This window comes from Netta rufina (assembly GCF_964035555.1).
Source record: "Netta rufina genome assembly, chromosome: 6".
NCBI classification, from domain to species: Eukaryota; Metazoa; Chordata; class Aves; order Anseriformes; family Anatidae; genus Netta; species Netta rufina.
This window is the reverse complement of record NC_140129.1, coordinates 9,832,025-9,858,067: the sequence shown is the minus strand read 5'-3', so window position 1 is coordinate 9,858,067 and position 26,043 is coordinate 9,832,025. Positions and strand designations below refer to the sequence as shown.

The 26,043-nt window shown below is 40.6% G+C and overlaps 1 protein-coding gene across 11 annotated transcripts in view; it reads left to right on the top strand.

Moving 5' to 3' along the window:
• The window catches only part of LRRFIP1 (LRR binding FLII interacting protein 1), a 100,331-nt gene extending 75,589 nt beyond the window's left edge, over nucleotides 1–24,742 (top strand). For 8 of the 11 annotated variants that reach the window (XM_084289222.1, XM_084289226.1, XM_084289228.1 and 5 more), the window contains 9 exons: nucleotides 325–357; nucleotides 1,416–1,541; nucleotides 1,776–1,847; nucleotides 4,115–4,285; nucleotides 5,254–5,346; nucleotides 5,843–5,935; nucleotides 7,133–7,225; nucleotides 7,681–7,822; nucleotides 9,541–17,707. In XM_084289222.1, coding sequence (XP_084145348.1) covers nucleotides 325–357; nucleotides 1,416–1,541; nucleotides 1,776–1,847; nucleotides 4,115–4,285; nucleotides 5,254–5,346; nucleotides 5,843–5,935; nucleotides 7,133–7,225; nucleotides 7,681–7,822; nucleotides 9,541–11,831 — 3,114 coding nt within the window. In that variant the 3' untranslated portion in view covers nucleotides 11,832–17,707. Of the gene's footprint in view, nucleotides 1–324; nucleotides 358–1,415; nucleotides 1,542–1,775; nucleotides 1,848–4,114; nucleotides 4,286–5,253; nucleotides 5,347–5,842; nucleotides 5,936–7,132; nucleotides 7,226–7,680; nucleotides 7,823–9,540; nucleotides 17,708–18,610; nucleotides 18,729–19,199; nucleotides 19,280–19,937; nucleotides 20,043–21,919 lie in introns of those variants that run through there. The other 3 variants (XM_084289221.1, XM_084289220.1, XM_084289223.1) reach the window with 2 other exon arrangements.
• The last annotated feature ends 1,301 nt before the right edge of the window (nucleotides 24,743–26,043 follow it).

Here is a 26,043-nt window from a genome sequence, read left to right as displayed (position 1 = left end):
AACCTACAGATAACTGTTGTCTTAACGTTGAAATACTGTGATGTAGATAAGGAAAAATGTGTTCCTCTGTCTTATCTTACAGACCTCGTAGGTTTTCATCAATGCATATATTCCAGGGAGCGATGTACTGCTTGGGAACTCGTGGTGATTCGTCCTGGCTTATGCCCTGAAGTGCTAGCCAGGACATTGCTGGCTGCTTTTTGAGCACATAGAGATTGCTAATGAAAAGTCTCTGAAAGGTTTTAGGAATTCCCCTTCTGATATCATTGTACCTTCTCCTGTCCTTTGTTATCTAACGATTCCTTCTGAACCTCTGTTTTACAGATCGAGGAAAGGCCAGAAAAAGACTTCGAGAAGGTAAGAAGGATCTTGTGAATTACTCTGATTTTTTTTATTTTTTTTTAAGGTAGGTAGAACTTGCTGTGAATTTACAGAAATCTTTTAGGAAGCCTACTGTGGGAGCAAAACTTTGAATTATCAGACCTTCTACTACTGCATTTACTGAACTTTAAACATATGTGTGTGTGTGTGTGCGTTCAGAAGTTATAACTGACATTCAGCAGCACTTGACTGAAGTTGCTTTAGACTAAGCCATGAGAATACTGGTTTTGTTTGTAGAATTTAATTGTAATATTGTGTACAAATAAAAAAAACACAAAGTGATACTGCATTAAGTGGGAAACTGGCTTCACACAGAACCCTCAGTTCTCTAAAAACAGTGTAGCTACTGCTGCAGAGTAAAAAAAATACAAATGAAAGCAAGAAGAGTTTGAAGACTAGTAAAAAACATCCACAAAATATAATAATGCAAGTTCTTAAAAATATCTGGCAAGATGATACTAAGCCCCTAAAGATTTTATCTAATTTAGAATTAATACTTAAATCTAAGCTGTGCAAACTGCTGTTACAAAGGTAAGTGTTTACATCTGATTTTTCTCATTAGTTTCCCTTGGTGAATCTTGATCTTCTGATTCTTCTTCCTAAGAGGTTATTTAATCAAGCTTGTATGATTTGGAAGTGCAAGGGTTCTTTTCTGTTAAGCCTTCCCTTGCTGAGGAGTTTGCAGGAGCAGAGCAACAACAGCTCCCGTTCCTCTGGGTTTGTTGTTAATACTGAATTCTAATGTTTTCTGTGGCACCAGAGGCCAACTAGGAATTAGGATGACCTAAAAGCCACAGACTTGCCCCTGGTTGTGTTAGATGCCTAGATAACAATTGCTGTTAGCGGTTTTCCTCATGTTTTAATTTGGGACTGCTGAAGCTAACACAGAAATATCGTAACTCCCAGGAACACAATTAATGTTTTGTCATTTGTCTATATCAGTAGGTCAACAGTCTATGTTATGTGTAATTATTTTTTTAAATCCATATATCTAGGAAAAAAAATTACAACCATTTTAAACTCTGTAATTCTAGGGAGCACGAACCGTCTCGAGTTTATCAGCAGCTACGTTAGCTTCTCTAGGTGGGACATCTTCACGAAGAGGCAGCGGGGATACGTCCATCTCAGCAGATACGGAGGCGTCAATTAGAGAAATAAAGGTGAGGTTCTTAAAACCAGCACAAACTGTTAGGAATCTTTTAACTATGGCATTTTTTAAACTTCTGTCCAAGAAATTTCATCATCTGGCAAGGCTTCAGATTGGGATCAGACTGCTTAACCCGTGTGATATAAATATTTAAATGAGAGCCTCAAATATGAATAATTCCGTATCAGTTGTACTTCTGCCCCTTAGTTTCAGTGACATCATTCACCTTTCTCACCGTTTCTCTCAGGATATCTATGAGTTAAAGGACCAGATTCAGGATGTAGAAGGCAGATACATGCAGGGACTGAAAGAAATGAAGGTACTGCTTCACTGCAGAGTGGAAGTGTGGTAATTAACACCAGCTAAACATTCACAGAGCCAGTGTGAGACCTAGAACTGACCTTGCATGCTTTTCTTCTGGGGGTGGTTGTAAACTGTGTGGAAACATTTCATTAGCTGAAAAAGTAGCTGTCCTGGTGTCTGAAGGTGGTGAGCAGTGCTTCCAAGTGTGGACTGAAGGACGGCTGATTACTCTTGCATGTCTGTCTTGCTGTTTTGAGAAGGTAATTGTTTGATAGCAAATTAAAATTGCTATCTTTTAAATTGCTTTGTAAGGAAACCTCCCAGAATTGGAAGACAAAATAAAACACGTGGCCTACAATGCCATGAAAAATCATACAACTTTAAAAGCTCAGATGTTCTGCTTACATTTTCATTTGAAAAGGTCTGGCGTGCCTTTGGAAAGTTGAACATGTGCAGCACTGACTGGCATTTGGATTTCATCTTTAGATCACAGAAAAGACCCTCAATACTTGTAATAAAATGTTGTGTAACAAAACGCATCACATGAAAAGCCAACCAGTGCTCACAGCAGCTGGCAGGAGGGAAGCACTTAGCACTTCCACAAAGCCATACATGAATTTTGGTGTCATACATCAGCATAACATCATGTGCTAAGTGAGGAACAGCATTAGCATTAACATTTTTGGAAAAGTTAACTTTGCAAAGCTATAGATAGACACCAAGCATGTAGTACAACATTTATTGGTGTGAATTATTGTGTTTGTCATCAGCTTAGTGCTGCAACAGGTGCAGTTACTGCCATCTTATGAGTTGTGAATGGAAAGAAGAGTAATTTGTCCTTTTTTCTGTAAAGCCTGTTGTTTTTTTCCCTGATCAGTGCGTAGCAGATGTAGCAAAATAGTCACACTACATAAAAAAAAAAGTAGGTCTGCATACCTTAAACTGCCTTTTTGTGGTGGTTTGTACCTAAGCCCCACTGTGTTACAAAGGTGGTCTTTAATTCTGGCTTTGGTTTGGTATAAAAGAGTGTGCTTAATGTCCAGGGATAGCTCAGTGCTGTGATGGAACCTGATGCTAATAAAACAAAACTCAGCATGCTGAAGGAGTTAACTTCTTATTTGCATATACTTCCTTTCCAGCTCGTTTCTGATATTTAATCCCACTACTGGTGCCAAATTCTGACCGCTTTCCTGTGCTTAATATTACTAATACTTAGGCTGGAAAGTGCACCAAAACACAATTTGTGTTTAAGAACATGAATTTATACGGCTCTGAAGACAAATTCTCTTATTTGTCAATCGAAAACAAACTAAACCAATTCAGGCTTAATTTCTGTGATCATTTCATCAGTCTCATCCCCTGTTCTGTTTATGGACTGGAAAGGGAATTATATGAATCTCACCTCTACTCTGTGCATCATTCTAATATTACTGAAGTCCCAAGAGAAACTGCTTGATGTGTGAACTGAAATATCAACATGTCTGCATATTTGCACTGTTTTGCCTACGTACATCCTTTATTTCTGGTTTAAAATCAAACACTGCAAGTTTGACTGCATGGCATGGAAGATGAGCCAGAGCTTTTTGTCATTGTTGTTACAAACCTCTCGCTATCTTATATTTGTTTCACATGGATGGGGAGGGTTTACAAGGCAATGGGAGTTGTTTCTTAGAGTGAATTTGTAAAGAGGGAATGCAATATAGGAAACCTAATGAAAAATGATGCATCAAGTCACAAAAACTGCAGCTTTCACTGCAAATCCTAATTCCTGAGTTAGTGTATTTAGTGTCTCCTACCTCACACTGAAAGGATCCCTGAAATCTGTGTGAGCTGGCTGCTAAACCACCTTAGGTTAAAGCCTAGCTCATTAATGCTGCACTACCTAAACTGATCTTAAATCAAGGCCAGTTTACCTTTAAAAAAAAAAAAAATCCAACTTGTCATCTTCAGCAGCTGCTTTGAGCTGCCAATGTGCAGGGGCAGGGGGAGGAGGGAGAAGGAAGAAAACCCTGAGAAAGCAGGAGCTGAAGCGGCAGAGAACAGGAAGCATTTTATCCATCCAAAGGTAAGGTTTCTTGTTTGCTACCAGAAGGCTTGTGGAAACACAAGGGAGGTTATTCTCACCTTGGGACATTTGGTAAGGCTCTCCTGCGCGTGATTAGCACCGGTTTCAGCAGGAGCGCTCAGGAAGTTTGTGGTTTAGCACTTCGTTTTCTTGTTCAAGGTCTTGGCTGGCAGAGTGTGTGTGACTGACCTCTGACTGTGGATGTTTATTCTTTGCAGGACTCTTTAGCCGAAGTTGAAGAGAAATATAAAAAGGCTATGGTGTCAAATGCTCAACTAGACAATGAAAAAACAAATTTCATGTACCAAGTAGATACCCTGAAGGATGCCCTGTTAGAGTTAGAAGAACAGCTGGCAGAATCCAGGAGGCAATATGAAGAAAAAAGTAAAGTAGGTATTTAGCTGTGGCATGTTATTTAACTGTGAAGGATTTGGGGAGGGGGGCAAACACCTTTGGGAGGAGACAGCCAAATTACTCTTCAAGATTTTTAATATGTTTTTGGTTTAGATCTGTTAAAGTGAGTGGAGTAGCAGCATGCTATGTGTTTGTGGTCATACAAACAGACTTTTTCATGAAATGTCTGTTTTATAAAGCAATTTCTGAAGAAGTAAAAAAATGTTTTATATGGTAAGGATATACTGATAGTATCATATGTCCTTTGACATTCCATCTTTGAAGTGAATTCAAAGGTTTTGTTCAGAGTGACTTCTGGAGGATTCTTTTTTTTTTTACTTCCAGAGTATTTTAATGCATGAAGCTCCCTTCAGAAGAGAGTTGTGCAGCTTACATAGTTCAGGGAGCTATGTGGCTGAGTGCTGAATTGTTTTATGTGAATTCAACTTCTCTAACACCTAGTGAGTTGGTGTTAAAACTGTGGCCTACTAGCTTCTCAGAATCAGCTCTTTAGCTTGGGGACATTTCACTATAGCACACTGTCAAACACACGGTTCCTGGAAGATTTGGTAGTGTTTTTTTGTCTAACTCCTTCGTTTCTACCTGACTTGTTTAGTGCATTGTGTCAAAAGGGCAGGTTGCATTCCCATCCATTCTTTTGTGAAGTCACTAGGACTTGGGTGTATAAGCCACTCACTGGCAGCCTGCTGCTCAAATTGTGAAACTGCCTACATGAAGGCTGTCACTTCCATATTTGGTGGAATAATAATTTCTTGGAAAAACGACAAAACAGACTTAAAAAAAAAAAAAAAAAAAAAAAAGTATTCTTTTGGGATTGTGATTAGAAGCATATTCAGGAATTGAATTGTGGCAAGCATTTTCTTTGTGCTAGGACTTAATTTCTTCTGTTTTTCTTGGATGCTATTTCTGATCAATAAAAACCTCATGAATATTTCATTCACAGGAATTTGAGAGAGAGAAGCATGCTCATAGCATATTGCAGTTTCAGTTCATGGAAGTTAAAGAGGCTTTGAAGCAAAGAGAAGAAATGCTTGCAGTAAGTAACTTCACCTTTTTGTTGTTGTTGTTGTTTAATGACTTCTTTGATTGGTGTGTTCCCAGTTAGGTGTGTAGAAGGTGAGGCACAGAGAATTTTATTCCCTACTCAAATTTCTCACCTGAAGAAATACTCGTGTTTCAGGCCAAACAGGTTTAGAACTGACTAACAGAAATAAGACTTTCAAAAGTATTATCTGAAGATAGATTTCCTTTTTTCATTGTCCATAACATGAAATAAGCTGTTTTTGACAGCTGTTAGTGGAGATGTAGAGGAAACATGGAACTATCTAACTTTTTAAGTCATCTTTGAATAGTAAGATCGTCTTCAGAAGTGTAGATTTAGCTGAGATGTCAGAAACCATGAAATTGTGTAAGTAGATAACCTTTTACTTCAGCACCTGACTTTTTTCATTCTTTGGCATCACTGCAATCTTGACCATCTTTGTTAACCTGTTACCTGCTTTCTGTCTTCTTCTTTTGCTCCCGTCTCTCAGGAAATCCAACAGCTGCAACAGAAACAGCAGAGCTATGTCAGGGAAATTTCTGATCTTCAGGAGACAATAGAGTGGAAAGACAAAAAAATAGGGGTAGGACTGTCAACTCCTGAAATGTGTTCAGAATGGCGTTGTGTTCTTGAGCTGATACTGCTTTTGTAAAACCTCACGAAGAAAATCCTCCTCAGTGGCTTTGCTTGGTGTGGCTGTCTTAGTATATTGCCAGTGAACTAGCAAATAGTAAACTTTGTCTTTGTTCAATATTAGAAAATCCAAGAAAAACCTAGCAGCTGGTCAGATTTCAAAACCTGGGATAATTTATCTGCTGTGGTGCTCCGTTTGTGTATGCCATATTGAGAAAGGAAGTGCTATTTATAATGCAATTCCATCAGCACTGACTTTTTGCTTATTCAGATTTAATCTGCAGACTGAGCAGAAACCGGAGTGTGATTAAGAAGTAACAGAGCTCTTTGTGGCCTTTGGGGATGAAAGTCTCTAACGTTCCCTTGTTTCTCATCCTTTCCCACCACCTCCTGTCAAAGCCAAATGCAAACCCACTCTTAAAGAAAAGCATGGCTTTCTTTTCAACAACAAACACTGAAGACTTTCTGAATTTAGAAGGGGAAAGAAATCTGGCAGTTCATACGTGTTTGTGATGTCCAGTAACTTGCAGCAATTTGAAGCTAAAGTGTGTGATTTTTAGTTATTGTGCCTTTATAGAGAAATATCAGGGGGTTCAGTACTAACATTTGCACTTGCACATGGTACATCCCAGAGTTTAAAGATAGCTTATTGGCAGTTTTCTGGTTAATTGAATGTGCTGCACCTATCACAGTAACCCATGAAATTAACAACCCATAATAGACTATTAAAATGTCAGGCCTGCTTTCATGCTCTTCTGTTAGCACGTGGGACTTGTGTACTACTGTGTACTACTTCAGCATGTATGTTGGATATGAATTAGCTCATCCAGCAGATAAGAATGGAAAGTGAATCCTCCTTTGAAGGATTTTTTGTGAAGGCTCGGACTTTGAGTGTCTTCATTAGGAATTCCTGGGACTGCCTGATTATTGAATAAGCTGTGAATTTCTTGGATTTGAGGCTTATCTGTGTGTATGTAAACTCAATTCTTTAATCTGTGGACTTTACCTTTTTCACACATGCCACTTCCATGAATCTCTGAATATCTTAAATCTGCTCATTCTTGTTGACACTTGCTTTTCATGCTCTTTACTTGTCTTCCTTCCTTTCTTCACATCTCCTCTCCCTCTGTTTGTGTTGGGAACTCAGGCGTTAGAGAGGCAGAAAGATTTCTTTGATTCCCTAAGGAGTGAGCGGGATGACCTTAGAGATGAAGTGGTTGTGCTGAAGGAGCAACTGAAGGTATGCAAGAGGAATAAGAAAAACTTGTATTTAACTGCTGACTTTTACCTCCTGTACGTTTTTGCAGAAAAATGAATTCAGCTCAGTACCAAGGACTCTATTTTCCTAAGTTACCAGTTCGGGAATTTTCTGATAGTCCTTCACCCTAATATCGATCGACTGTGAGCTCTTAGTATAGACCACAATATTCAGTATTAAATTGTTGCTTTTATAGGAGATGCATCTCTGAGGAACACTTTAAGCAGCAGATTTAAGTTTAAAAATAAACAAAAAGAGCTGGTATCACATGCTTTCTGTGATGCTGGCTAATCAGAGAACTGTAATATTCTGTGCTATTTTCTGACTTCCAGCCATTTTTAATGGAGTGATTGAAGCGATTGTTTATTCAGAATGTCAAAGACAAGAACATCTGATCGAGCAGCAGGCTTTAAAGCATTGCTTTTGCTTCTCCGTAGAAACATGGAATAATCCCAGACTCTGACGTAGCTACCAATGGGGAGACATCTGACATACTTGATAACGAAAGACACTTGGATTCTTCCAAAACTGCTCAAGGCACAACACAGGCGTTAAAGACAGCAGGGGACGGGATGTTAGGTAAGTGCTGCATATCCTTTCCTACCTTTCTGTCCATCTGTCTACTCATTCATCTTTGCTTGGAGTTTGGGCATTTGTTAGTGGGACAATTAACACATCACGCGCAGCATGCTACTTGTTCAATCACTTGTGCATCACATCACATTATGCATTTTTCTGCTTGATATTTATGATCACTCCGAGTATGTTGTGCAGTTTCCTGCAAAGGCAAACTTCATTCCCCATTCAAGGTGACAAAGGACGAGAATACAAATATTACATATTACAGATAAGTAGCAATCATTCAGATTGCTATTCAAACCCTGAGTTTGAAAATTGTCCCAGAGTAATCCTGCTGTTGCTCGATATTTTTCTGCACGGACCTTAAAGAATCAAAATAAAAACATTTCAGTTTTACATAAAGAATTTGTACGCTGGGTCATTTACATCCCTGAGAATTATCAGTGATTGCTGAACAGTGCTGGGCACTGTTAAAAAAATACTAGTGCATGAATTCATTGTTCTTGGTATCTAGTACTGCTGAACAGTTAATATTACCACTTCAACATCTGTACTTGTTGTAACAGGAATAATGCCATTAAATTCAAAGAACATGACTGTGAGATGGATAGTGTTAGGAAGCAGAAATCTGGCTGGCAAAAAAAAAAACTTCCTCCTTAGGCAGTTAGGATGAATGATCACTCAGAGAACTACTATGCTAGTGGAACGAAAGGGAAATCATTTTTGTTCTTGCTGCTCTAAAATGACATACTAGTAAATAGCAACAGGCAGCCAACCATTGCAAGTGCAAGTTATCTTGCTTTCGGCTGTTGGCTGCTTTGTCCTCACTCAGTTTTTGTGTGGAAACAATATGGAGCACCAAAACCAAGGTAAGGGCAAATTTTACATGCAATGTGTTCTCTCTCTCCTTGTTCTGTTTTGCTTTGTTTTGTTTTTTGGAAGCAGGTACACCATAAACCCAAAAAGCTAACTGCTGAAGCCACACAAAAACCATTGTTTTAATACCTGTTGCTCCTAAATAATGTTGGAAGAAACAGTGCTTAAAAAGAAAAACAAAAACAAAAAAACACAAGTCCCTTTCCCTTGAGAGGATGAAGTGGCTCTAAGGGGCACTAAGTACTTGATCTTTGATCTTTGTTGGTCATGTTAAACAACTAAAACATTTGCTTGCCAATCAGATTTTATATTCGCAGTCCTTGTCATATCCATGTAAACACTGATGATGCCTGTTTATGATCTTAGGAGCAAAATATTACTGGGTAATCTGCGATCACTTCGTTATACTGGCATCAGATACACACTCTTGCATGCACGGAGTGGTGTTAGGGTTGAAGTTGCAGAGAATATTGCTGAGAAAGCGTAATCTTTCGTGTTAGTGTTCCATCTGCAAGTATTACTGTTAAATTGCACTGCTTGAAACAAAGTTGTTCTCATCTACAAGAGCTGTAATTCACACAGCCAAGAGCAAACATCCTTTAATTTACAAAAACACAGGCCAGCACTGGAGACTTTCCTTGCTTTGAGAGGGTGGTGGTGGTGAATTTCACTGATCAGAAAACAAACCCATACCCTTACTAATTCAATTGCTGCTTTGCCTCACGTAATTGGCAAAGGCTGATCTTCTATTAACCTGTTCTTTGATTCATTCTCTTTCGGGTTTTAAGTGGGGAGGTAAGTGCTGTGGTGTGGTCCCTTCAACTTTCTCAATGGTCTTTTAGGCAAAGCCAATGAAGTGGACATGAAAAATGAGATTTTGGAGGATGTGGGGAAAAGAGAAATCTTGCAGAATACTGAGCATGAGGAACACAAAGAGGAGTCTGAGGAGCAGGAAGTACAGACATTGCATGCTGATGAAAACACAGAGGCAGAAAAAGTGATTGAAGAAACCGATGCCGGGTCAACAGCGATGTTACCAGATAGTAGGCTTACAGAACAAATCCAAAGCCTTGCAGAACCTGTGTCAGGGAATGCTTCTTCAAATGATGATAGTGACGCAGATGATTTGAGAAAGGAGGCAGAGTCAGCAGACACAGCAGCCCCACAGCCTGTTAGCGAGGAGGCTGAATGCAGTAACTCACATCCAAGGACAAATCAGACCTCAGAGGTGAGCTCAGTGCAGGATCAGGATTTTGAGAGTCCTCAGGAAATGCCCAGAGACTTAGGGACAGAGCATGAACTGGAAAAAGCTGCTCCAGAACAGGAAGAACGAGAGGATGTGGAAACTAGCCATGCACTGAGTGCTAGTGACATGGAACAAGCAGCTGACACTGCAGCTAACAGCTGTGAGTTGGTTTCTGACCAGCCAGAGCTACCAGGGGCTGAAGTAGCAGGCTCCCTGAGCGAAGAGGTAAATGTGGAGAGTCACCTTGAGACACTCCGCCATGTGGAAGAAAGTGCTGAGAACAAAGTTACAAATGTCCTGGAGGAAAAGCTCCTTGAAAGCAAAGACTGCACCGATGGGACAGCTGATGAGAAGGGAGGTGATAGAGCTGAAGAGGATGATGAGGTGGGGAATGCAGTTCAGGGTCAGGCAACAGAAAGGGATTCTGTGGGTTTAGAGGGGAAGGAGTCCCATGAAAGTGGTGTCCCAGCAGATAAAAGTGAAAAAGATGAGGGGGGAGATCAGGCATGCATTCAGCCAGCTTCCTCAGAGGATGCTCATATAGCATTGTTAGAGGAACAGAATGTGCAAGAGAAAACAGAAATTAAAGCTGCTGAGGAAGACAGCCAGAAAAAAGTACTGATGGAAAACCTGGAGGTGTGTTCAGATTCTGCAGGAGCAGGCAAGCAGGAGGAAGCACCTGCGGAGTCTGTGGACTCTGGTACCGAGGTGAAAGAAAGTGTGCTGCAGCAGGCAGAGCCAGGCCCAGACGTTGTGAAAGAAATGGCACCTCAGGAAAGCAGTTCAGACCCAAGGGTTTTAGATGACAAAATTCAGGAATCAGAAACGGAAATACAATGTGAGTCTGGGAAAAGAGAGGAAAGTAGGGCAGAACAGGTGGAAGGCTTAGAACCAAAGGTGGAAATTCAGACAGTTCAGTGTAGTAAAGACACAACAGGAGATCCAGTGGGAGAGAAAAATAGCTCTTCAGAAGATGAAGCACAAGATGCAGGTGAGCAAGAGGAAGGCAAAGCACAGGATGCAGGTGAGCAAGAGGAAGGTGAAGCACAAGCTGTAGTGCAGCAAGAGGAAGGTGAAACACCAGCTGTAGTGCAGCAAGAGGAAGGTGAAGCACCAGCTGTAGTGAAGCAAGAGGAAAGTGAAGCACCAGCTGTAGTGCAGCAAGAGGAAGGTGAAGCACAAGCTGTAGTGAAGCAAGAGGAAAGTGAATCTAAAGAGGAGTTAACTGTAGATCTTAGTGGAACTAGTGAAAACCAAGCTGATAAAGAAACACTGAAAGAAGATGAGAAACAGTTAGAGCTTGCAAACCCCCACGGTGATGGATTTGCTCCTGAGGGTGATGCAAATAATTGTCTTGCACAGAAAGCTGAGGTGGATGAAAATATTAGTGAGCGAGTTAGCTTGGAGGCTCAAGCAGAGGAAGAACTAGAAGATGATGGTGATGCATTTGACTTCGATGAAGAATCAAAACAGATACTGGAAACTGATGAAAAATCTGATGGAGAGAAAGCTGATACACAGAATGGGGAGGATGATGGAGCAAATAGCGAGGTCAAAAAAACTGCCAAAGCAAGTGATGCTGGAAAAAGAACTGGTGAAATAGAAACCGAAGTCTCCTCGACTGAAGATGACAGCTTACGGCATAAGAACGGAGATGAGTCTGGGGAAGCAGGGCACTTGCAAGGGGAAGCATTGTCACTGAAAACTGATGAGAAGGCCGATGTGTTGGAAGATGAAAGTAAAGCATCAGATTCTAATGAAGTGGAAAAAATACCAGATGTTTCAGAACAGGATTTGGAAAGTGCTTACAGGGCAGAAAGCAAAGAGGATTTGCAAGGTGGTAGAAGGGGTAAGGGTAAATCTAGAGATGACTGTACAGTATCCTAAGTTAAAAATCTCAGGCTACACGAGATACATGCCATTTGATCAGTCTCAGTACAGAAGCATGCACTTTGCACAACAGATCAGGCCTTAGGAATACAGGCATACTCTTAAGGTGTTTTTTTTCCTTATAGGTAACTCTCATCATAATACACTGCCAGGTCATATACGTGGTAATGATGCAACTATTAAGTTATTCACTGACGTACCTAGCCACAAAAAATCATGCGTGGGTTTGGTTTTGCTGTGTCTCAGGTTAAATGTTACCAAAAGAGCAAGCTTCACAAACGAGCTATGCGGTCTATCTTGCAGTTAAAGTACTTTTAGTGTGAATAACTGCTACTGAGGAACTTATATATGAAATTCCTCCTTTCTAGCCTACTCTAATGCTAGGTTATCTGAATGTACTTCCATGTGCATGAGATCGACAGTATGTTAACGCCTTGTCATGAAGGAACTCAGTAGCTCAGCAACACTTGAGATCTAATGTTGAAACTTGTTGCTGAATGATTAAAGCCCAGGAACCAATTTTTTGTTGCTGTGGAACAAGATAATGTCATTCCACTTTTTGTATCTTTCTAATATGGACATATTCCAAAGTATCAATCACTGTGAATCTGCTTAGTCTAAACACTTCGGAGGAACAATTCACATTTTGAAGGAAGTACAGCATGCAGGTTGCTAAAAGGAGCAAATATATTAATGTTTACTTCATCTAGGCACTTTGCACCACAATAGGCCTTTTACACCATGTCTCACATGGTTTTTTTCCTAAGCAGGTATCAGTACACACTGTAACATGTGCTTAGGTTTGCTATCCAGTACTGTCTAGCTATGAATATTACAAAATACTTATTTTTCCAAGAAGGTTTTTGTTTAAAATTGCATTCCTTACTGCATTATATATATATATATATTTTTCCAAAATATTATTCTGAAATAATGTTTTTTTTCTCTGAAAAATTCTTTCCTCCTCTTTTTCTGGAGAGAAGATAACTTTAGATGTCTTAGTCCTTACTGGGTGTTAGACTAAAGACTGTTGTTGTTCTCTGTACTAGCCCCCCAAGCCTTTTTGAAAAGCTGGAGTACTTCGAATTGTTGGCTTGAACTAGGCACTTCGACTCACTGCTATATTTTGTGCATCTTTTGTAGTGCTTGGGAGGAAGAGCATGTTTTGCATAAGTTGTGTTAAGCAGTGAACATCCAAAGGGAATGCAAACTGAGCAGTCGGGAGGGGGCTGTAGAAGGTTCTGTCTGTGTTGATGTTACAAAGCTGATGGATTGCAAACAGACTGCAAAAATTTTAAGATGTATATCAAAATGTACTGAGCTGTATATAATTGAAATAAACATATTTTCTACTTTAAATTGCCTGTCCAGAGCACTGTTTATAAACCTGCATAAATATTTTTTTAAAATCCGTATCATTTCACAAACACCATTTCTACAGCTTTCTTAAATGTATTGCGTTGTGCTGCATAGATAGAGCTGTCCCGTTAGGCAGCCTTGGGGTTTGAGGTCAGTGGATGCGATGGCAACCATGGCAGCACACCTGTGACAGAACTATAAACCTTTAACTCCTTTCATATGACTTCTCTCCAACTTAAAACAGCTTCAGTATGGTTTCTGTAAGTATTAGCAGTTGTTTTTATTAAGGGTTTACACTAAATGTTAACCTAAAAAGTCACAAATCTTTAAAGTATCTCTCCTTGCCGTGTAGTAGTGTTTAAATAAAGATTTTTCCCTTGCCACGTTCAACTGTAATACATGGTTTAATGTTGAAAGTATTTAAAGGTATTTATATTTAAATGTTAAGTACAGTTAAATATGTAACTAAATGTTCTTGCCAGGCGTCACCTAACCTTGTGGATGGATATACGATCAACTTCCAGTTAAATTAGGCATGTGCCAGCATTTCCAATATTTTTCAGGAGTTAGAAACACAACGGGAGTGCTTCTGGATGGTTGAAGGGCAGGTAATGGCGACCTATTTTTAACTATTTTTTACCACTTCAAGGTAAAAAAGCATCTATAAGGGAAGTCCTCTTTTAAAGGCAAGTCACAGAAAGAAACAATGACAGCTCTAGTCTTAACTGTCCATGTGCCTGCTTTTATCCTGCAGTAACTTGCCAAATCTCAATGAAACTACAGTAGGAACAAGAACATGGGCAGGTGATAAACAGCTTATGTATTGTAAGTCCTCCCTTGAATGTTAGCTGCTTGGTGCCAGTGTTGGCAGCCGGTTCCTGACTTCTGGAATTGGGCAAGCACCACGGAGCAGGAGGTGGTCCTGGTGTTCCTTAGCTCTTCAGTTTCTTCTTCGGTATATGCACATCAAGGGAGGGGGGGTGGTCTCTCTGGGAAATAATCTTAAAGATAAAAGGAACTGCAAGATGATGTGTTCGGAGTTTAAATCAAATATTATATGCGAGTTAGCATATGTATTGCATTAGAGAGAGGGGGAGGGGACAGTGTCTCAGGAGGAAATTCCTACCAAATGGGTGCCTTGTAAAGTTACATAATTGAAAACCATTTTTCATGTTTTCCCTGTGATATCTAACAAATACAATAATAGATACATCTTGTCCCTTGCGTTGTTTTAGACTTTCAAAGACAGCAAAATAACATTCAAACTTTTAAGGGAGTTTACAATGAAACCAAGAAATCATGAGATGAACTAAAACCAGGAATCTGATTCTGCAACGTTACCCAGTTTGTCTTGAGCAGAGGCAGCCAGCTCATGTGAGCACAGGGTCACGATGTGCAAGACTTCTTTTTACTTTTCTTTTTTTTTTTTTTTTAATGACCCATGATAAGGTGATGGATCCAGAGAAGCAATATTGTGCCACCTTCTGTTGGATTCCTCCAGCTCCCTCAAGCCGTTGGTGTGTTTCCATGGGACGCAGCCCTCACTGCTTGCCTTCCCACCCTCCACGGACGCTCTAGCCTTTTCAGTTGCATCAACATTAATTACCTGTTGGACCATGCAAACCATTAAAGTTAAAATTAGCAGCTTCCCATGCCACAATTCCCTCAATATAGGAAGAGATATCAAGTGTCTGTGGGTTATTAGGGGATGTTAGGTCAATTTTGCCACTGAAGCAGCACCGTAGTTAGCAATACTTTGAATCAACTGCATTACCAAGTAATGAGAGTGCTCACATGCCTTAACAGGTTGGAAATCATCTTACCAACGTTAGATCTCACTGAGATGAATTTCAGAGCAATTAATTAATTGATTTCAGAGTAATTAATTAATTAATTTCAGAGTAATTTCATTCGTTGTAATATCTTTGTATTTGAAATATGGATAATGACTGTTTTACGTGGGAGTTATAATTAGCTGCTTCATGTGCTAAGTCAGGACATTGCTCTTTTCCACACATAGCTCTAGAAGCCCTCAGATCCTTGATTTGCTGGAAAAAAATGTCTCTTAAAAGCAAAAATAAAGCTTTATGAAAAGATCTATTAAAGCTGAAGTAAGTTTTATGTATTGCCGTGGGGTTGTAGGATACATGAAACTGAAGATCTTTTATCTACACGTGCAGAAAGCTTTTCTACATAAGCAGCAATTTTAGCAAACTAATATTTTCTGTGATCTTGTAAATCCTGCTGCCAGCATGTCATCTGTCCTAGTGTGGTGCAGATGCCCATCATGAGGGAAGAGAGAAGTGATGGTGAGACCCAATCTGAAGGTTCATCCCAAAATGCTCAGGCTGGTTTTGCAGGGAGAGAGGCTGGGGGTAGATGATGTGCTTCCTTACTGGGCACTGGAGGTGTCCTTTCATTAGGCAGACATATTTCACCCCACAACAGTGGTTGTGGTAATAAAAGTATATCAACTGCGTGCATGACTGACTTCCTTTTAGGATTAAGGTGGATTATTTGGCCTCTTTGGAGTCCGCGAGTTTGGGATAGATTTATAGTGGCCTAGAGATTTTCTTCTGCACCAGTCCTTTTTCTCTTTCCTAAGCCTATGTAACTTCATTTCTCAATCTCTGCTGACCTGTGACACCCAATTCTATCTTCATTCTGAATATCTATGACTTTCCTTTTACTGTTTGCCTTCCTTGCTTTCTTCATTGGACTTCATTTTTCCCCCTTCATATTTTTACAGAATTTCTGTCTTCAGCTTCCCATATAAGTATGTGAAACTGTTTTATTCTTTCAAAGGATATTTTTCTCTTATTAGTTTACAAAAACATGAATGTGTTTTCCTCCCCCATCAATGCTCAGGTGTAACAATGCTGGGCGTGTTACAAATAGCTAATAAAAAGATAGGTTCAAAATGAATGTGTAGAACTGCTGAACTGGGATGTCACTTTAGGGTCTGTATTTGAGTACTGCATCAGAAGACAAGGTAAAGGTTTTATTCCATGCTCTAGAATGACTGCTGGTACGTGGGAACTTGGATACACAGGAGAGAAATGACTTACCACGAATTACTAGGTAATGGACTGCTCCTGTCTGCCAAATAGATGGAATTTCAGTTGAAAACTTCAGTTTTCCCCATGGTTTGTTTGATACAGACTGTTTATTCTCTTTATTGAATGTGTGAACAAGAAAAAAAAAAAAGGGTGAAGACTTTGGCCTGTTCGGGATTTAACAGTGAACGAGGATAACAGCGTGTTGTATTTTAAAATCATTTTCAAAGCTTTTCAAAAATATTTGTCTGTCAATATGAAAATCCATCCACCTGGTAAAAGCCCAGCATTCTTCTGTCTGTGACCTATAAATTGCTTTCCTTGAGTTTACAAAAGTGTTTTTCTCCTATGAGTGACCTTTGGATTTTAACAATTTAATAACTAACAGGCAAGACCTTAGATGTGGAGTTGAGCTCTGCGCACCCTCTGGCTTGGTTCTGAGCAGTGACTGCTTGCTGGCAAGGGAGGTAAACCAAATAAAACCACAATAAACACACGTGTCAAAGCTGTGGAGTAAGACCTCTCTGAGGTCAATATATCGAATGAGAACATTTGAAGGCTATGTTCCAGTGTACTTCTGTTGAGGTAACTGAACAAACTGAGGTTGTTAATGAATGAGGTAAAGTGATCTTAGTGATCTGAAAAATTGTGAGTAAAGATTCGTTGCGTACGGTTCTTGCTAAAATGCTTTCACATTTTGCATTAATAGGAAAGACGAAACGAGATCTGGTTCCTTGCCTCTATTTCTCTTTTCCAGTTGTCTCATTCTGTACTGTGTACTTTATTAATCAATGCCCCACACATCTGTGTGCTGATCTGTAGCACTTGCAGGTTCAAATCTAACGCCACAACCGTTGGTCTGGATTGCCTGTTGCCTTCTTGATGTCTGACTGAGAGGATTTACTCTGGAGGATAAAAGAGAAAATATTTTACAAGACTGCTGTGTTTGAAATAAAAATGATTTCATGGTCATAATGCTGGGGATAACACAATGTCATTGTCATGCTGTTTAGTAAAAGAACTGAGGGTTTTAAGCGTTGAGAATGTGCTGTGATTACAGGTGTTTACTGTATTTTTATGATGTTGAATTGTAAAGATCTGTGAGATTTTGTGTTGCAGTTGTGTTTGACCCTAGAGTTCTTGCATGCTAACCTAACGTAGAAGATTAGCCTCTTTGCATGCAGCTGGGTGCTGCTACTGCCGTGACAAGCATGCTCTGTGAGAATGACATAACCTCCCCTGGCTGCAGCCCCCTCCCAGTCCTGTCTGTGGCCTCATTTCCTGTGGTACGTGCATAACTACCTTCATCATTAGTTTCACTAACCTTAACGATTCGTTGTCATATCGGATATGCTCTGAAACGCGTGGCTCACTTAAATCAGCACTGAACTTCCAGTTTTCTCTTTCAGAGAGGCTGAGGAAACTCATTGATGAACGGGAATCCTTACTAGACCAGGTAATCTCACACAAACTGAGATGCTGTGCATTAACTAAATGTATGATGAAAACAGTAAAGATTCAGGAAACAAAAAATGCCTCTAATACAGATTATAGAACAAACAAAACCTTGTCTTTCAGCATGTGTTGTGTTCTTGGTGAGGTCTTTATGCTTCCCCCTGAGTCTTTTCTCCTGTGCATTAGCTCAGGGCATGAAACAGATGACCCACGGGGCCTGTTTCATGTTGCTAACCAGGCACATTTGGCGCTCAGAGTATTCCAGATTCCTGTCTGTAGCCACCTAAATCTCTGTCATGACTACTTCTGAAAAAATGCTTTGGATTAGGTGAGGCCAAGGGAAAAACATATATATGATCCAGAAATTATAGAAGCAAGCTTTACTTCCTAGAGTTAGCCTTCCTAATTGCTGGATCTGTGGGTAGTGACCAATTTGGAAAGAATGTTAGAGGAATTACAGGAGATGGGTAAAATGCAATTAAAGTAATTATTGCTAATACCACGATATAGTGGATATAATCCTTATTCAAAACATTTTAGCTGATCGGTTTCTCTCCAGGATGCCCTGTGCTTTCATTTATGGACTGTATCCTTGGCCTTGGGGTTTCCTGCACAATCAGTCACAATTTGGGGTTTTTAAGAATGCTTTATATGAATGTGCCAACAGAACATTTATAGCTTTTTTTAATAAAACATTCTTCCTCTTATTATTCTTGGTCCTGAATTTATGCATAAGTACTGATACTTAAACTGTGGTGTTATTTGCCAAAAGAATTTCCAGGAAATTTTATACCAAAAGATTTTTTGGAATTTAGTTTTTTAAAAGTTTCATAACACTTGACTGAATTTGAGTCCTGAGCCACAATTTTACTGTACTTGTTTTAAGAGCTATTTTGTGTCTTTCAGGTTAAAAAATTAAAGGGTCAACTGGAAGAAAAGCAAAAGAATGGCAAGATGGAGAATGCACAATCAGAAGATGAAGTTCTGGAAAATGGGACAGATATGCACATGATTGACCTCCAAAGTGAGCTGCATTTTGGTTTTAAGAGAACTTTTGTGTCCTGCATGTGAGTGAGAGAATGTGTCTGTACAATGAACACGTAGCTCTAGGTAAACACCAGCCTTCGGTTCTAAGGCAGCTTCAAACTGGGAGCCAGCCATGCACTTCTGCTAGAGGTGAGGGAATGATTATCCTTTGAACAAGAATGCAATTGGAAATCTCCCATGTGTTCCCCAGGAGAGCTGGGCATAAGTTCCCTGTCACGCCTGGTTAATTCTGCTTTCAGAGTGGCCAGAAAGTGATCAGATGAGATTGGGGATAGCTCCTACCTGCTAGGCACTGAATGGGTTTAGCTGCCAGCTCGGATACAGAAGGAAACCCAAGGCAGAGAGCTACAGTCCTGCTGTCCTGAGTAGATTTATGCAGCATGAAAATCTTACGAGAGACTTGTCAAGATTTGTTCTGACATCTCTTATAAATCTGCGATTCTTTTAGGAGATGCCAACAGACAGATCAGTGATCTCAAATTTAAACTAGCAAAGTCTGAGCAAGAGATAACGGCATTGGAGCAGAATGTAAGTTCCTGGTTTGTTGTTTGTTTACTCTTGGTGAGAATGCAAGGAGTGTATTGTATTCTATGAAAAAGAAAGTCTTGATTAATGTGACTTCCCTTAAAATAAAAAGCAGGATTGTTGCATTAAGGCTGTTGAAGTTAAGTCACAAAGACTAGAATGCTTGCATTGATCTATAGGAAAAATAATATGTTATTTGTCTTCACCAAATGAAAACCTCTCGAAGACAAATGTCTACTTAAAGCATTTTAAGAACTCTGCAGAATGCTTTCTTGTGCCTAGCTACTGGCAATTCTTACATGGCTCCTGGTGTATGATGTAGTATACATGGATTTTGTACAAGACTGCTCTTGACTAGAGTATGTCATCAATATTCTTGCTGACATAAATAGCTATATTTAGTAAATTTAGTCTGTATTTAGTCTATTTTCTGTTGCTGGAAGTGTATTAAATATGGATATGTATGAAAGGTCTGGAGGTACTTACCATGGCCAGGCTTTGATGTATTTTTCCTCAAAATATCCCTTCCTTGTATAAAATAAAATCTAGCGACTCTCTCTGGATATTGCTTAACTGTAACTTCACTCTTAACTGAGAGTAAAGCTTCGGAGTAACTCCTTTTGTGCAGTTGTTTAATTCAGAAAATTTGCTTGTCCCTTAGGTAATACGATTGGAAGGTCAGGTAGCCCGATACAAAACTGCTGCTGAAAATGCTGAAAGAGTAGAAGATGAACTGAAAGCAGAGAAACGCAAACTACAGCGAGAGGTAACTAAATGTAAACTGTCATAAACTAACAGTCAGTCTGTGCTGCAGAAGGGGAGACTTGTCTCTGCAGTGTGTTTTAGAGCAGGAACTACCTGTCTTGGTGTGTAGCAAAGAATAAACAGCTACTTTTTTTTTTTGGCATTTGGTCTAAGTGTTTAACCAAACTTCTAGCACTCAAACTGGAGTAACAGTCATGACTGTGGACTCCCACTGCCATTTCAGCGTTTGCTCCTGAACTGACTTGTAATGCCTCACTTTGTACCAGAGTTGGTTCCTTGGAGCAAACTCAGGTGCTTCTTGTGCAATTTGAATCTGGAAGCAGCCTTCAGATGCTCAGCTTTGCATGTTACTGTACTGTGAAGTGTTCACTTGGATTCCCATTCATCAAGCTGAATAATTCCTACTTATTTGGTGTCCTTGTTGCACCCAGAACCTCTTTACTTTGGATGTACTCCAGGTTTGTAATTAGAAGAAATCACTGGTCTTCTAAGGAGATGTGGTTCAGAGTGATTTTGACCATTGTTCTTTTACCAAACTTCATGTTCTCTCCAAATAACTGCAACCAGCTTTAAATATACATATATATATTACCAGCTTCTTTCACACCTGCCTCCTGAGGTGTGTTTTTTCAGGATGTCTCTCTCTGCTTTTACTAAATTACTCCGGCTGTGCTGCCTATAATAAGTGGTCTTTTGTGAAATTTAGCTTTCCTGCTTGTTATCTTGCTTATCAGATAAGAAACTCTCCTCTTAAGACACCGAGGCAGATGTTGCCCATCATGAACATTTGGAAAGCTGGCAGTGCTCACGAATACACTATAAGCATCTGTTGTATAAACATCAGAAGTCACAAAGAAACATTGACCAGGGAGTGGTGTTGATAGTGATCAGATTCCTTTGAGATGAGATAAGGATACTAAATTCTGGTCCCTGTTCCAAGGGGATGGGGGAATGGCTAGGGTGGTTCATTTTAATATCTAAGGATTGTTCAGATATTCTGGATTAAGTGGCCTTTAAATTAGATTTTGTAATTCTTGTTGTTCCTTCCTGGTGAGTACCCTAGTAGCTGTGTAAAAGGCTTCTTTCTCCCAGGCTAATAAGTCTTGAAGTCTCTTCCACTAAGTGCAGTGGCTTCAGTCAAAAATGAGCCACCTGAAAGGTTTTTAGTCTGCTCTTTAGGATGCTGTCCTGGGGGGCAGCAGGTTGCCCAAGGCCAGAAGGGTACCAAATGCTGCAATGCTGTTTTCTCTCCGGGCTCTAGACCAGGATGCTTTTGCTACACCCCTTTATGCTCCTTCCTTCTATATAATAAATAATCCTTTTTGTTTCTCAGGGTCAGTCTTACTTACTGGCAAGTCACAAATCAAGGCAAACCTTAAAATCTGTTTTGTGGAGTCGTTGGCACCTTTATCATGGTGGTGGCTTTTGCAGACTGTCTGCATTCCACCTCTCTCTACCTACCCCTGTCCCTTGGTGGATTTTACAGAAAAGAAAGGCACCTAGGCAGTGGCTGTAATTCTGGGAAACAGAAACATAAAAGCCAGGCTCTGAGACAGGTGTCTGTGACCCGGCAGATCTCTGAGCATCCACGCCTCTGAAGCCAAGGCAAAGTCCGAGCCATATGTTCAACATTCTGTAAATAGCTTGGATTCTTGGCACTGTGCTTAGAAAATATCTGCGTGGCCTTCAAAACAACAGCACAAGCAGTTAAGAGCATTCACTGTTAACTCTGCTAGTAGGAATTTTCAGCTGCTTCATATCTTGTAAGGAAGCTCTTACAATATTGTCAGTTAGTGGAGGTATCTACAAACCTTGCTTTATTTTTGGAAAGAAAAAGCACTGCAAAAGTTACATTCTTTTTCTGCTTCTTTCCTCCAGCTTCGTTCAGCACTGGATAAAACTGAAGAGCTCGAGGTCAGCAATGGCCATCTAGTAAAACGCTTGGAGAAGATGAAAGCCAACCGGAGTGCTTTATTGTCGCAGCAATAACCGACGCCTTTCAGCGGAAACGACTACTTGACAGAATGAGAACAACACTGCAGATGCTTCTGTCTCTCGCTGTCTGGGATGCTTTGCGTCATGCCTTCTGACAACAGACAACCGCAACACTTGCTACGTGCCACCCAGTCGTGGTTCTCTCTACGCAGATTCAAACCTACTGCGCTACATGCATAGGAGTAGCTGATCCAAATGGCTGTGCCCGCGGGGGCCCTTCTACACACTACTTTGGGTACACTTGGCAGACGGTATCCATATACCATGTAAGAAGCACATCGGGGCGCCGTGTGTTCTCCATCCAGAAGGCACAGCAGCCATTTATTGCCATTTAAAATGGCATTCAAAGAAAAAAAAAAAAAACACTTTAGCTGGACTGGAATTTTGTGTCTTGCTGAAAACTTTAATAAAAACACTAAGTTTTAGACTTTCTCATGACAGTATCTGTAATTTAGTGACTACGGTAGAGTTATTCATAGTAGGCTTTTTCATTTACAAATCACTGTGGAACCACAAGCCATTACAAAGCAAAACTCCTTCAGTGGAAACCATGGAAGAAGATGGTCTTGGAAGCAAAAGTGACCTTAAATGACTTTGCCAATAAAACAAAGGTATTTGGAGGGATTTTTGCACCAGTTGAATCATAAGACTATTTTATTTCAGGGTAAATAGGCAATAGCTTCATTGGATTTCAAATCTTATTTGTATTATTTAATCCCTGCTCTTGGAATTGAAGTAAAATACTTCTAAAGGATGTAAAGTTGCATTAATAAACCAGCATAAGGCCATGTTTTAAGAAATGGTGGGCTTTGCACTTACATCACTTCAGTGCATTTGTCAAATCAAGTGTCACTTGCTTAAACAAAATACATACTGGGTTTTTTACATCAGAAACTATCTACTGGTCCATGAACTGCTAGAAAACTATGCCACTACCAAATGCAAGTCTCATCTTAAAAGAGTAACTGATAAGTAAAGAAGCACTTTAGAAAATGTTACTGCATATGCTTTTTCTACAAATGCAGAAATAGCAAATTATTTCCTTCTGAAGTTACTGTACAGGTTTTCCACTTTTCATGAAAAATAACATAATAAACTGCCTGCAACATTTGAATTGGTTATACACAATTAGCACTACAGCTCTGGTTTATTGGAAATGATTCTGAATGTACTACTCAAAGGAGAACAGCAGTTGCCTGAAGATGAAGTCTGTCCTTTCCCCTTCAGCCCTAACCAAAAGCTCACAAGTAATGCAGGTGACTGATCCCTTAGCAATCTGCTCCCAGCATGGAGCAGATTCCTGGCAAACAGGAGCAACCTTCTGTTGATACGGTTCTGTTAAGCCAAATCCAGACCCCAGGAGACCATTTCTTCCTAACTTGGACTTTCTGGGTCCAGATCTTTCCCTAGCCTCTTCCTCGCAGACTAGAGGTTAGAGTACAAACCGCTGCTATTTTCAACATCAGGGGATTGCTGGCATCTTCTTAGAGCACCTTCGCAAATTACATAAACCAAAAACAGTATCTGAATGTGTTTCTGTGGTTTGGCTAGAAAATAACACCTTCCTTTTTTGCCTTTTCTGGGTGGGCCCTGAACCTTACAAATGAAGTACTGAAAATAATATTCCAGGAGGAAGTTTTTTGTGCCCCTGGGGGAAATAAGTATGTCTTTGTCGATCAAGTCGAGTAGAGCGTGGGGAGTAAAGGAATCTTAAACTTCAACTCCAGCTAGAACTTTGGATTTTTTTTTCCTTTTTTTTTTTTTTTTATTTGAGGGGAACATTCAGGTGCAGAGCCATGTTTCTTGTGGAATACCTCAAAATCGCTGTGGATACCAATTTACAACTTTCTGTGGTTGACTCGTGTAATTTCTGGTGTACAAAGCCTCTGGGGCCTAAAAAATGAATTAAGGGTTTTTTTCTGAATGCAAATAAACATGCTAAATACAACATCTTACCAACTGATGATGCGGTATGTGATTGCCACCGATCATTTTTGGTTGTGGTAGCAGTGAAAACTCCCCTGGCACGATTCAGGAGAAACGAACTAGCAACTAAATGTTGGTCCAAAAGGCTGAAAGTAATACTTTGCTCATCAAGAAGTGATGTGTTTATTAAGTAGATTGCATCTTGCACCCCATAAACATTAACCTCATGACAAATCAGATGTGTATTTCAACCTGGTTATGCTTAGTAGAAATCTTTGTGTGTGATGAAGTAGCTGAATGTTGAAGCCGCATTTTTCCCCCTAACTTTCAGTATGACTTAGCTTTAGAATAAGGGAAGAAGAAGTACCGGTAGGTTTAATGCAAACTGGTTTATGTTTTCCTGTGAAGAATGTACAACAACAGGGCTTTGAATGGTAATAATAGCACATGCCCCAGTCCTTTTAATTGAGCTCCAAACAGGAGAGCCTCTGTGCCCAGCCTGCTGACTCGAAGCGGAGCCGAGCGGTGGCAGCCTGGCGAGGAACGGCTCCGAGGAGAACCAGGATGAGTTTTCCTAGAAATTGTATTTAAAACTGCTATCCTTTTGTTTTCGTTTTTAAATGTTCGATAATTTTATTGTTTGCGAATGGAATGTTACCCGAAATGTTTGTTGGTTTGTTTGTTTGTTTGAAAACAAATCTGTTAGGAGATGGGAGCGTGGATAAGGAAATTCATCAGCAGAACTTGCCAATAAAAATGTCACTTTTCGGGTACGTTTTATGGAGTGGTCTGTCATCATAACGTTACTGGTAAAAGTTCCCTTGGAAAATACAGGCTTTTTGGACAACACTGGTACAACAGGCTCACCACATTGTTCAATACACTATTGCAGACACAAACTTAAGCAACACACTTCCCAGTTGTTCACTGTCTGAAGGCAGGGGGCTGTGTGATATGAGGCACTGGTGCAAAACGTACCTCCAAAATATTAACATTTATAACTGCCGGGTGTCCCTGGGGGTAAGGGTGGGGGATTTTCTTTTGAAGGTAATTGAGGTTTGAAGGGGCAGATGGTCGGAGGCCTCAAAACATTTTTACTGTTTTTTGAGTATGTTTGAAGATCAGACCTTGAAAAAGCATCTTGCCAGAAGGAAACTTGAATGGTGGTATTAGTGGGACTTACTATCTGTTGAAAGTATTTATAGTAAAGGTTGGGGTTGTTGGATTTGGGGTTGTTTTTTAGGCAGCTCAGGGGCGTTTTGCACACTTGAATAAAAACTATAACGCATGTGGCTGGAAATAAGTTTACTTCAGGCCTTTGGGCAGCCAGGACCAACACCAGCCTTCAAAAACCATTGAAGCGCCCGGGCTGCACCGGCCCTGAGGGGCGGCGCCATGAGGCGCTGCCGGGGCCGCGTCGCCGCTTCCCGCGCTGCGAAATGGCGGCGCTCGGCGCCGGCCGCAGGGCGCGCCTCGGCCAATCAGGAGCTCGGGAGCTCCCCCCGCAGCCAATGGGCGGCGGGCGTGGGCGGGGTGGGCGGGCGCTGGTGGCAGTTGGCGGCCGTTGGGCGCGTGCTGAGGCGGCTGAGGCTGAGGGGGTGTGGGGCTCCCTGAGGCGGGAGAAGCGCCGTGGTTTGGGGGTTTTGTCACGTAATTTTGAGGGAAAAGTTGGGATTTGCCGTTGCTCGGCGGTAGTATTTGGTAATTTGTGCTTGGGTGTGCGCTGGTGGTGTTACGGCGAGACCAGATCTCCCGCCTGTGGTTGCTCTGAGCGAAGGTTGCCTGTGTGAAGAGAAAGGTAATGGTGTAGAGACCAAGCTACCTGCACCTGTGGGTAACGAGGGCATAGTAGGGTTTATGTTGGCATCTGCTAGGCACTCATTAAACACAGGAGGTGTTTTTTGAAAGCAGATGAAGCTCAGGTTGTGGGCCCATGGGCTGCTCTGCCTGCCTGGGGAGAGGGGAGCATTGCAGGCAAGGCTGCATTTTGCTGCCTGTTATAAACCAGCCATGTTTTCTTTAAATAGTTCCAAAAGGGTACCTGGGAAATGGCTGTCACCTCTACGTGTCCCTGTCTTTGT